The sequence below is a fragment of the Ciona robusta genome, chromosome 13 (genome assembly GCF_009617815.1).
Source record: "Ciona robusta chromosome 13, ASM961781v2".
Taxonomy (NCBI): Eukaryota; Metazoa; Chordata; class Ascidiacea; order Phlebobranchia; family Cionidae; genus Ciona; species Ciona robusta.
Window position 1 is genome coordinate 1,739,455 of NC_143247.1, and position 12,113 is coordinate 1,751,567.

Below are 12,113 nucleotides of genomic sequence, written 5' to 3' on the forward strand. Positions count from 1 at the left end.
AAAACGGGACACCTTTAGCGCATAATATCCAAATATCCTGACCGTGTTTTAAACAATTAACACCGGTCTATGGGAGTCGTGAGAATACGGTTTTATAATGCTTTGTTTACTACCAAATTGGACGAGAAAATTGTTGTCCCATCTTTCCCCAATGTACTAATTTAAAAACAACAATATCATATAGGAATCATAAAAATATGTCATACCGTATTCGTGATTATGTTAAAAAACAATCATTTTAAAAATGTGGAAATTAGTAAAACATACGATTTTTTTCACACGTGGTATAACCATATTACAGTAGCGTGGGGGGAGATGGGACACCTTTAGCACATAATATCCAAATATCCTGATCGTGTTTTAAACAATTAACAACGGTCTATTGGAGTCGTGAAGATACGGTTTATAATTCTTTGAATGTTCTTTGTTTACTATCAAATAGGACGAGAAAATAAAATAAAAAGGTGTCCCATATTGCCCCACCTTAATATATATATTGAGTAATAAAGTAAATAATATAATAATTGGTATGATAATATAACATGTGGTATGATAAAATCAAGCTAAAGGTTAATTTAAAATCAAAAAATCAAAAACTAAAAGAGAAATGCTTCAGACAGTAACTTGGTCCATCATCAGTGTAAAAGAGGTTACTATCCACCAAGTTACTGTCCGAAACATCTGCTGATCATGAGTTTAGTATCCAGATAGTAACTTGGTCCATCATTAGTGTAAAAGAGGTTACTATCCACCAAGTTACTGTCCGAATCATCTGCTGATCATGAGTTTAGTATCCAGACAGTAACTTTGTAATTTGTATAAGAAGCACACAGTGTACCATGATAGGTAGCACACAGTGTACCATGATAGGTAGCACACAGTGTACCATGATAGGTAGCACACAGTGTACCATGATAGGTAGCACACAGTGTACCATGATAGGTAGCACAGTGTATCAGTTTAGTACTGGTGTTTAGTACTGGTGTAACAAACTGATCGCTTCTGACGTTTTTGACCGAACTTCTGGTGAAGAATCTTTCAGAAGCTGAATCAGGGCTGTAAATGGGCACGTAAGTTATATATTAGAAATAATGGGCATGTAAGTTATTATAGTACTGTGGGGTAAGATGAGACACCATTAACACATAATATCCAAATATCCTGGTCTTATTTTAAACAATTAACAACGGTCTATGGGAGTCGTGGGAATACGGTTTCATAATTCTTTGAATGTTCGTTGTTTACTAGAAAATGGGACGATAAAATAGAATAAAAAGGTGTCCTATCTTCACCCACCCTACTATTTTTAATAATAGGCATGTAAGTTATATATTAGAATCAATAAGCATGTAAGTTAAATAATGATTTTATATAAAATAAGTTGAACATAAAATGGGCACAAAATATATAAAATGAGAATTATTGAGCACGTAAGTGTACAATATAATGAATGGGCATGCAAGTGTAACGTTTTATATCTTGTATTGCCAATCGGCCCGTGCACGCGATAACACAACCAAGAGGGAACTGAATGTCACTTAACAAAACCATGCGATCTACTCTTAAAAACACAACGGTTAACGCAAAACATAAAGATCATAAAAATATAAAACAGTAAAGTACCATACGACATATCATTACACAAGTAATGTAACCAAAATTTAGGTTATGAAAATTACCTGCGCAAACATGTTCAATGTTAATACTACTGCGAGCTTCTTCACCCAAACTGTTCATGAAAAACGCTGAAAATACAACAATTTTATTACAATGTTTAAAAAAATATGTAAATGGAATATTTTACAACAAAAATTTTTTTAATTTGGAAAAACGATAGTAGTTGTAACACAGGTTTTCTGTTTCATACACCTTGTGCCAACTTAAGAGTTACCACATATATAACTTATTTATCCTTGCATGGTGGGGCAATGACAGTTGTTAAAACATGGGTGTTCTGTTTCATACACCTCATGCCAGCTTACAAGTTACCACGTATGTAACTTTGCGGGTGATTATTTTTTAGGATTTTTTTCCATTTTTTGTAGTGTATGGCTGATAATTTAACACCCATAAGGAACCATTGGTTTGTAATATTGTAATATGAGGGAAGATGGGACACCTTTCACATATTATCCAAACACCCTGACCTGATTTTAAACAATTAACAACGGTCTATGGAATTGTGAGGATACGGTTTTATAATTCTTTGGATGTTCTTTGTTTACTACCAAATGGGACGAGAAAATAGAATGAAAAGTTGTCCCATCTTCCCCTCCCTATTATACTTTAGATTAAACAAACCTGCCAATAATGCTGCACTTCCACGTAACACCGGCCACTCACTCTTGAAAAACGAAACACAAGACATAATATAGAAGTTTATCTTGTTAGGGAATTCCCCAACCTGAAAAATAATCGAATTTCAAAACATTAAACATTTATAGTGCTGTAGGGTAAGATGGGACACCTTTAGCACATAATATACAATTATCCTGATCGTCTTTTAAACAATTAACAATGGTCTGTGGAAGTCGTGAGGATATAGTTTTATAATTTTTTTTAATGTTTTTTGTTTACTACCAAATGGGACAAGAAATTAGAATGAAAAGGTGTCCCATATTTCCTCATCCTACTATATATATACAAAAAGATAAATATTTTACAGTAATTCATTAAAAACCAAGGTGTAGATTATAAAATAGAACGTATAATACAAAAACGCATATATGTGTTTTTACCTATATAAATAACCTACAAAATGCAGGGTATAAAATAAAAATATATATTATAAAAAATGCAGGGTATAAAATAAATAAATTATAAAAAATGCAGGGTATAAAATAAACAATTATATATTAATAATTGCATGGTATAAAATAACTAAATATATATAAAAAATGCAGGGTATAAAATAAATAAATATGTTATAAAAAATGCAGGGTATAAAATAAATAAATATGTTATAAAAATGCAGGGTATAAAATAAACAATTATATATTAATAATTGCAGGGTATAAAACAGATAAACAAATTATAAAAAATGCAGGGTATAAAATAAATAAATATATTATAATGATTGCAGGGTATAAAATAGTTACCAAGACTTTGACCAGATTGAGAATAAATTCAACATAATGTAGATTTGTATCTTCAATCAAATGTTTGTTTATCATTAACGAAACATCATCTGAGCCAAGATGAGATGACATTTCTCTCAATGTGGATTTGCACGCCTGTTAATACACCTTATGCTCACTGTCGGGTTATAACATGGGTGTTTTCTTATACACCAGGCACACATGGTGTATATATATATATACCTCATGCCCACAGTCGAGTTATAACATGGGTGTCTTCTTATACACCAGACAAACATGTTGTATTCATACACCTCATGCTTACTGTCAAGTTATAACATATGTGTCTTCTTATACACCAGACACACAATGTAAACCTCATACATCCATATATACCAGACTTACATTCCTCACAACAAGATGATCATCGTTAAGATGAAGTAAAATTGAGATAAAGTTTGAATGAGATTGTTCACGGAAGGTGTCAGCGGAGCCATCGGTGCCAAAACGACCAAGAACGCCGAAAAGTCGAATAGCTGCCGAGCGCACATCAGGGTTAGCCTGTTGAAATGTTGTTAATGTTTTTTAAGATATTTATTATTTTTTTCAATAAGATTTTTATGTTTAATATGGGCTCTATGCTTTAACTTGTTTATACTCGCGTGGTCGGAAAACGACAGTTAGGTTTTTAAAATAGGGTTGTAAAAAATTACTCTAAATTTTTGTTGTCTATATTGTTAAAAATACAAAAAAACAGCATTTTAAAAGCTAATATTTATAATTTGGTCACTATTGGGTTGTCTAAATTGTCAGAAATACAAAAACAACATTTTAAAAGTTATTTAAAATTTGGTCACTAATAGGTTGTCAAATTTTTAGAAATACAGAAAAAATAAACATTTTAAAAGTTACATAATCATAATTTGGTCACTAATGGGTTGTCTAAACTGTCAGAAATACAAAAAACAACTTTTTTAAAGTTTTGGGTTGAAGCAATTTTCGTAAAGTGTTTTGCCAAAATACACTTAAATTTTTATCAGCGCCAGCACTGAGACTTGAACCTAGTAACCTAATCTTGCCTTTTCAAAGCATGGTCGAACACGCAAACACATATTCACGAAAACTGATGCGATGTTGGTTCTTTCTACTTTGCTCAAGAACCTTGAAAAAAAATGTTGTTTGTTTAAAAAATGAACCAGTCCTGTAAAAAATATAAAAGAGAAAATGTGGAAAAAAGGTAAAAAAAGAGAAGAGTGTGGGAAAAAGGGGAAAAAGAAGAAAGGTATGACCAGGAAGACAAATTAATTTTTAAAAAAGTAAAAAAAAGAAATGAGACAAAATACAAAGAAGAAGAGAAATACAAAAAAGAAGAGAAATATAAAAAGAAGAGAAATATAAAAAAGAAGAGAAATATAAAAAAGAAGAGAAATATAAAAAAGAAGAGAAATATAAAAAAGAAGAGAAATATAAAAAGAAGAGAAATATAAAAAAGAAGAGGAATATAAAAAAGAAGAGAAATATAAAAAAAGAGAAATATAAAAAAGTAGAGAAAATTAAAAAAGGGAAATGATTAAAAAAGAGAAATTAAAAAAAAGAAAAACATAAGAAAAAGGCAAATCATGACTGAAACTTACTTTGCCAAGCCAGACATTGCTTCTAGTGAAATTGTGTCATCATAATCATCTTTATCGTCCATACCCGCCATTAATGCACTTATAACACTCGCACTGTATCTGTCAATCTGTATCATTTTTGGTTTAATTAATATACTATTTAACAAATTTTTATCCATATAGAAAAAAAACACAAAGTTACATACATGGTAACTCGTGAGCTGGCACGAGGTGTATGAAACAAAACACCTGTGTTATAACGAATGTCGTTTTCCAGCCACGCGAGAAAAAAGTAAGATACATTCATTACATTCACTAACCCGTTCACTAGTAGTGAAACACCTATGTTTTAACAACTGTGGTTACACAAGACACTTAACGGCAACTGCTCCAACCCAGTGGTCACTAATGGGTTGTCCAAATTATCCGCCACACACAAAAAATCCCCTCCCAAAAAATCACCCACAAAGCAACATACATGATAACTCGCAAGCTGCACGAGGTGTATGAAACAGAATACCCGTTTATAACAACTGTCGTTTTCCGGCCACGCGAGGATAAAGTGAGTTACACTCACCTGTTCACTAGAAGTGAATATAATATTAGCAAGTCCTCGTATACACAGTTGCCTGACAGTGGGCATGGGGTCAACCAGTTTATCACGCAGGTTATCCATCATTAATTCAAGCAGAACGTTGTCATGGCCACCAAACTCTTTCACTAACTGTTTGTTGGAAAAAATAAAATAAATTAAGACAAATTAATTTGAATAAAAAATAAATAAAAAAAGAACTGTTAAGAACTATAAAAAACACATATTTAAACACAAATATAGTAAACATACATATACAAACAAATATACCTACAAAAAAACACACATAGAAACAGAAATACAAACAAGTACATACAATTATAAACAAATTAACCTATACACATAAATATACCTAAATACCTATAGACACAAACAACACACACATACAGTATACCCAAAAAAACAAAAACAAACAAACACACAAAAAAAACAAAAAACAAACATAAACAAACACACAGATATAGTATACATAAAAACAAACACAAACAAACACACACATACAGCATACACAAAAAAATTGCAAACAAACACACACATACAGTATAAACAAAAAAACAAACACAAAAAAACACACACATACAATATACACATCAAAAACACACACATACAGTATACACAAAAAACAAACACAAAAATCACACACATACAGTATACAAAAAAAAATAGATACAAACACACACACACACATATACATATACAAACCTGTGCATAGAAAGCAGCCACAGTACATCTATGCATATCGTAAATGCTCTTCAGGTAAGGGTTGAGTATCGTAACTATGCTTGCTACGTCTCCTGGTCTGTGCTTGCATATTACCCTGTGTGTAGGGGTTAAATAGGGGGTTACCTTGTGTGCAGGGGTTAATTAGGGGGTTACCCTGTGTGTAGGGGTTAATTAGAGGGGGTTGCCCTGTGTGTGGTGGTTAATTAGAGGGTTGCCCTGTGTGTAGGGGTTAAATAGGGGGTTACCCTTTGTGTGGTGGTTAATTAGAAGGTTACCCTGCGTGTAGGGGTTAATTAGGGGGCGACTCAGTTATATGGGGGTGACTTAAAGAAGAAATTAAAATAATTTACTAAAAAATACAATAAACAAACAAATCCTTTTTCTTACATTGCAAGTGAGCTAACGGCTTCAGTAAATTGGGGAATTCCCTCTTTCGAACCCAACAAAGTCCATAAATCGAGTTGTTGGAGGGTGAGGTTTACTTTACGCCCGAGATACGTTGATATGACTGTCTTTAACAACTCAAGTGCTTGGCTGGGTGGGTTGAAAATGGGAACAATTTTAATATTGAAAATTATAACATTAAAAAAATTTTTTTTTTTGGGGGACATATATGTTTTAACTATTTTTTGTTTGTATTTAATGTGAATTTTTCCATTTTTTTATTGGTAAAATAAAAAAATAACGAAACAAAAACAATAAAAATATTATATTAAATAAATAAGTTTTATAAAATGTATAAAAATCTTATAAAATTTTAAGAAATCTTTAAAAATATATAGAAATCTAAAATAAATTTGTAACAAACACAATAAAAATATTATAATATATGAAAAAGTTTTATAAAATGTATAAAAATCTTATAAAATTTTAAGAAATCTTTAAAAATATATAGAAATCTAAAATAAATTTGTAACAAACACAATAAAAGTATTATAATATATGAAAAAGTTTTATAAAATGTATAAAAATCTTATAAAATTTTAAGAAATCTTTAAAAATATTTAGAAATCTAAAATAAATTTGTAACAAACACAATAAAAATATTACAACCTGTAAGGGTCAACCGATTTTTCGAACTTTTGAACATCGAGAACAACTCCGAGTCTAAGCAGGGAAACGCCCAAACATCGGTATATAACACCCTCTAGTAGTTGTTTTTCAATAGGTTGTATCGACGCAACGACGATTTCCAAAGCACAAGAGATCTATGAATGAATGAATTTAACTTCATTTTTTTGTGTGGTGGGGTAATTATAGACGTTATAACATAAGTGTTTTGTATCATACACTTTGTGCCTGCTTACAAGTTACCACGTATGTAACTTTGTGGGTGATTGTTTTTATCTTTATGGCTGATATTTTGGACAACCCATTAATGACCACTGGGGCTGAGCAATTGCCGTTAAGTGTCTTGCCCAAGGACACATACGCCCACAATGGTAGCAGCGACAAGCTTTGAGCCGAAATTTTTGTATGATTGGGACAAAAGTGTTCTTGCTGTATTTGTAAATATATAGAAATCTTATAACATATATAGAAATTGTATAAAAAGTATAGATATACTATAAAATGTATTGAAATCTTATAAAATGTATAAAACCCCTATAAAACGTCACAAAATGGAAAAAAAGCCAGGTCAAGAAAACTATAAAGCATAAAAAAAAACACAAATTTAAAAAAAAATACAACAAAAAATTAAAAAATCTATTTAAATTCTACGTAGAACTCACAGCCAATGAATGTGTTGCTGGATTTTTGATCAAATTTTGTTTCGTTTTTCTTTTTTTTCCCCCTACTTCTTCATAGGGAAGGCTTCGTTCTAATTGGTCTAGAAGATATTCAATCGACGAATCACGGAGCTGGTCACGGCCCAACTGCGTCCAACAGGAAATGACATCGCTGAAAAAAAAATACTTTTTCTGTTAAAATTAGAAAAAAAAAATATTTTGTTTTATTTTTATAGAAATGTAAGAAGTTAAATCAAACATTTTTAAAATTTAAACAATTTCATACAATGTATTTTAAATTTTTTAAAATCTTTTAAAGTTTGATTTATTTTAATAATTTCAATTGATTAAAATTTGAAATAAATGAAAAAAGGATTTTACAGTTGCATCATAAGAACAATGTTTTATTTTAAACTAATAATAATTATTTAATTATACTGTTACAAAAAAAAATTATTGAACTGTTACTTTAAAAAAAAAAGAATGGTTTAATTGTTTAAGTAACAATTAATTTTTTAATAGAATTATTTTTTGCAGAAAAATTAACACTAACTTTGAGAATGGTGGCGAATGACAAAGTAATGAGTGAATGACTTGGTGTAGATGATGCCGAGACAAATGGATGAGAATTTGGAGTGCTCCTGACCTCGTGTGGCCATCCTCGGAGAGCGTAGATAACTTGGGGAGAAGTTGTGACATTATCATGTCAACCTGGTGATGGCATAGGGTTAGTTGGGGGAATGTGAGAGAAATTTAAGAAAAAAGGAGAGGAGAATGTGGAAAAAAGGAGAGGAGAATGTGGAAAAAAGGAGAGAAATGTGAATTTGAGAGAAATGTGGGAAAAAGGATAAAAGTGAAAATAAGAAAACTATAAGAAAAAGGAAGGGAAATGTGAACAAAAAAATAGAAAAAGGTTGTTAACAAAAAGAGAGAAAAGTGAATTTGAGAGAAATGTGTGAAAAAGGGAAGATGTATAGGTAAGAAAGAAGTGGTTATGAGAGAATTTTAGAAAAAAAGTAATCGTGAGAGAAATGATAGAAATAAGAAAACAAAGAAAAACAATAGGAAAATATAATGATAAAAATACATAAAAGACAGTACAAATAAAAAAATGTTACTTTTGCAATTGTGAAAAAAATTGTAAAATAAATACAAAAAAAAATTAATAGAGAAAAAATAAGAAAAATTGATAATCTTACCTTTTCCACAAAGACTGGCCCCCTGGTTTCAAATATATGATGAAGAACTAAACAGGCCCCATTCGCTGATGTGTGTTGTGGCCAGGTGATGGCATCAAAGAGCACATATGTTAAAGACCCAGGGTAGAAATGGGTGGAGTCGGACGAAACTTTTAAACACACCATCTGGGGGGGGGTAAATGTTAGTCTCTGTTTGGGGGGGGTGTGTGAATGTTCATACACCTCATGCCCACTTAGGATTTACAATGTATATAACTTTGCACGGAAATGAAATAGTGTAACTTATTTATCCTCGCATGTCAATATAACACGGGTGTTCTGTTTCATACACCTTGTGCCTGCTTACAAGTTACCACATATGTAACTTTGTGGTGACTGTTTTGTTCTTCTATATGGCTGACAATTTAGACAACCCATAAGTGACCACTTGGTTAGAGCAATTTTACCACATATAAAACTTTGTAATTAAAACTGATAAAACTTTAGAAAACGAAGGTTTAATCTACCTTTGCGAGTTCTGACATCCCTTCATACATAATCTGTGTATCTGAGTTGGTTAACTTTGTTTCGAGTGTTTCTATTTCTTCAACTGAGGACCGAAATGATTGATCATTCATGCCTGTAAAATGAGTACTGTTAACTATTGTAGTGACAACTTGTATTATTCTATATGGGTGAGTTCCTACAGTGATGCATAGGCCAGAGTTGGCCTCTTACCCCAGCATTGTATATGTACATTTAATTCTATATGGGTGAGGTCCTACAGTGAGGCATAGGCCAAAGTTGGCCCATTACCTTAACATTGTATATGCACATTTTATTCTATATGGGTGAGGTCCTACAGTGATGCTTAGGCCAGAGTTGGCCTATTACCCCAACATGGTATATGCACATTCTATTCTATATGGGTGAGGTCCTACAGTGTAGCAAGTCAAAAAAATGGATTTATGCCAGAGTTGGCCTATTACCCTAATATTGTGTATGCACATTCGATTCTATAAGTGTTAGGTCCTACAGTGAGACAAGTCAAAAGTTTAGATTTAAGCCAAAGTTGGCTCATTATGTTAACATTATATATGCACATTCTATTCTATATGGATAAGATCCTACAGCAAGACATGCCATAGGATTTAAAATTTAAGCCGAGTTTGCCTATTACCCCAACATTGTATATGCACATTCTATTCTATACGGGTGAGGTCATACAGTGTGGCATGCCATGGGACCTGGGATTTAGGTCAGAGTTGACCCATTACCCCAACATTGTATATGCACATTCTATTCTATACTGGTGGGGTCCTACAGTGTGGCATGCCATGAGACCTGGGATATAGGTCAGAGTTGCCCCATTACTCCAACATAATAAAATATACCGTTCAACATAATTAAGTTACCATTGTATTTGTTGATGATCATTATAATGATGCGGACACAGAGAAGAGCTTCTAGTCTAACATCCGGATCAGGATCAGAGCAACAAGGAATCAATCTTCCTAGAAGTGATCCTAGATGGTGGAGGCTACTGTTGGACTGTAGGAGAGAAATGGTAAGAAGAAGTTAGGTGAGAGAGGTAGAGAAGAATGTGGGTGAGAGAGTTGAGAAGAAGGTGGGTGAGAGAGTTGAGAAGAAGGTGGTTGAGAGAGTTGAGAAGAAGGTGGGTGAGAGAGGTGGAGAAGAAAGTGGGCGAGAGAGGGAGAGAAGAAGGTGGGTGAGAGAGGTGAAGAAGAAGGTGAGTGAGAGAGTTGAGAAAAAGGTGAGTGAAAAAGGTAGAGAAGAGGAAAGAATAACAAATTTCACATTACCTCTGATATAGTGAGAACGTTGTAATACGTGATGAATATGAATCCAATAATTTCAATCGAACGTTGACGTTCATGCTGTTTCTCAGAGATTAGGAAACTCTCAAGTTGCTAAAAAATATAAAGATTGGTTAGGCATGCCTCACCTCACAATAGGCCTTTCTATTACCCTAACCTTCAGGGTGCTACTATCTATACCCCACTGAGGCAGTTTATAGACACTACGTATTAAAAAAAATATATAAAAATATGACCCAAATTTATAGACACTTAATAATAGAGATTCTATTCTATAAAGGTAAGATTTTCAGTGAGGCACACCTGAGACCTGGGATGTAGGTCTATTAACCCAACACCCAGGGTACTACTATCTAGAACCCACTGAGGCAGTTTATAGACACTCAATACTATATATTCTATTCTATAAGGGTAAGGTCTTTAGTAAGGCACACCTGAGATCTGGGATGTAGGCTTATTGGTCCCAGTCTATTCTATTCTATGAGGGTGAGGTCTTCAGTCAGGCACACCTGAGACCTGGGATGTAGGTATGTTACACCATTACCCCAAAACAAAGGGTACTACAATTTAGACGCCACTGAGGCAGTTTATAGACACTCCATAATAAACACAACATTTACCTTAAAAATTGCGAAAAGTCCATGAGAATTTTTTCTTTTCTTTAAAATTTCCTTCATTAATTCAACAAGTTTTTCGGAACAATTTGCCTAAAATAAAAAAATTCTTTAAATTTGGGTTATATTTTTATATATTTTTTTCAATGCAAACATTATAAGCCTTATATATGATGCAACTATCTGCATTTTGAGTGTATTAGTTTAAAATAAAACAATCTTTAGTAATGTTAGAAGTTAAAATGGCATTTAGACATTTAATATTCAAATTGATTATTAAATTAAAAACAACTGACCAGAAAATTTAATACAGTAAGGATCTGGTGCTACAAAATGTAACATTTGTTAATTTTAGTAAAACTTGATTTTTGTCTGTTACATATTCGTAGCACCAGATCCTTACTTTATTTCTTTACACAAGTATAGTTCAACTCTATGAGCACCAGATCAGGGTCAGATTCACAGAATTTTTTCCAGTTACAACAAAAAAAATATTTTGTAATTTTTTAGAGTGATTCCAGAAAATTTTAAAAAGGGTAAAAATTTAGGGGGCTGTACCTGTAGAAGCTCTGTAGGTTCATCTGGTGGGGAAGCTATCACATGAGTGATACATTGCGTCAACAACGAGGCAATGTCTTCATCACGCATTGGGGGTTCTAGTTTACTATGGAGGAGGGTTAAGAAAATTTTGATGAATGAATTCAACTTATGTGTTCACGCATGGTAGGGTAAATTTAAACATTGTCTT

General features: G+C 32.4%; 1 protein-coding gene across 1 annotated transcript in view; it reads right to left on the reverse strand.

Moving 5' to 3' along the window:
• Nucleotides 1–195: 195 nt before the first annotated feature.
• LOC149725707 (maestro heat-like repeat-containing protein family member 1) overlaps nt 196–12,113 on the reverse strand; it is a 30,859-nt gene continuing 18,941 nt past the window's right edge. The window contains exons 21-39 of the mRNA XM_089891631.1: nt 11,924–12,029; nt 11,372–11,458; nt 10,737–10,844; nt 10,329–10,464; nt 9,441–9,553; nt 8,935–9,099; nt 8,289–8,446; nt 7,739–7,907; nt 7,059–7,213; nt 6,393–6,539; nt 5,985–6,099; nt 5,268–5,414; nt 4,712–4,818; nt 4,157–4,238; nt 3,483–3,638; nt 3,099–3,233; nt 2,302–2,404; nt 1,680–1,745; nt 196–1,056 (exon numbers count right to left, since the gene is read on the reverse strand). Coding sequence (XP_089747757.1) covers nt 974–1,056; nt 1,680–1,745; nt 2,302–2,404; nt 3,099–3,233; nt 3,483–3,638; nt 4,157–4,238; nt 4,712–4,818; nt 5,268–5,414; nt 5,985–6,099; nt 6,393–6,539; nt 7,059–7,213; nt 7,739–7,907; nt 8,289–8,446; nt 8,935–9,099; nt 9,441–9,553; nt 10,329–10,464; nt 10,737–10,844; nt 11,372–11,458; nt 11,924–12,029 — 2,338 coding nt within the window. The 3' untranslated portion in view covers nt 196–973. The remainder of the gene's footprint in view (nt 1,057–1,679; nt 1,746–2,301; nt 2,405–3,098; nt 3,234–3,482; nt 3,639–4,156; nt 4,239–4,711; nt 4,819–5,267; nt 5,415–5,984; nt 6,100–6,392; nt 6,540–7,058; nt 7,214–7,738; nt 7,908–8,288; nt 8,447–8,934; nt 9,100–9,440; nt 9,554–10,328; nt 10,465–10,736; nt 10,845–11,371; nt 11,459–11,923; nt 12,030–12,113) is intronic.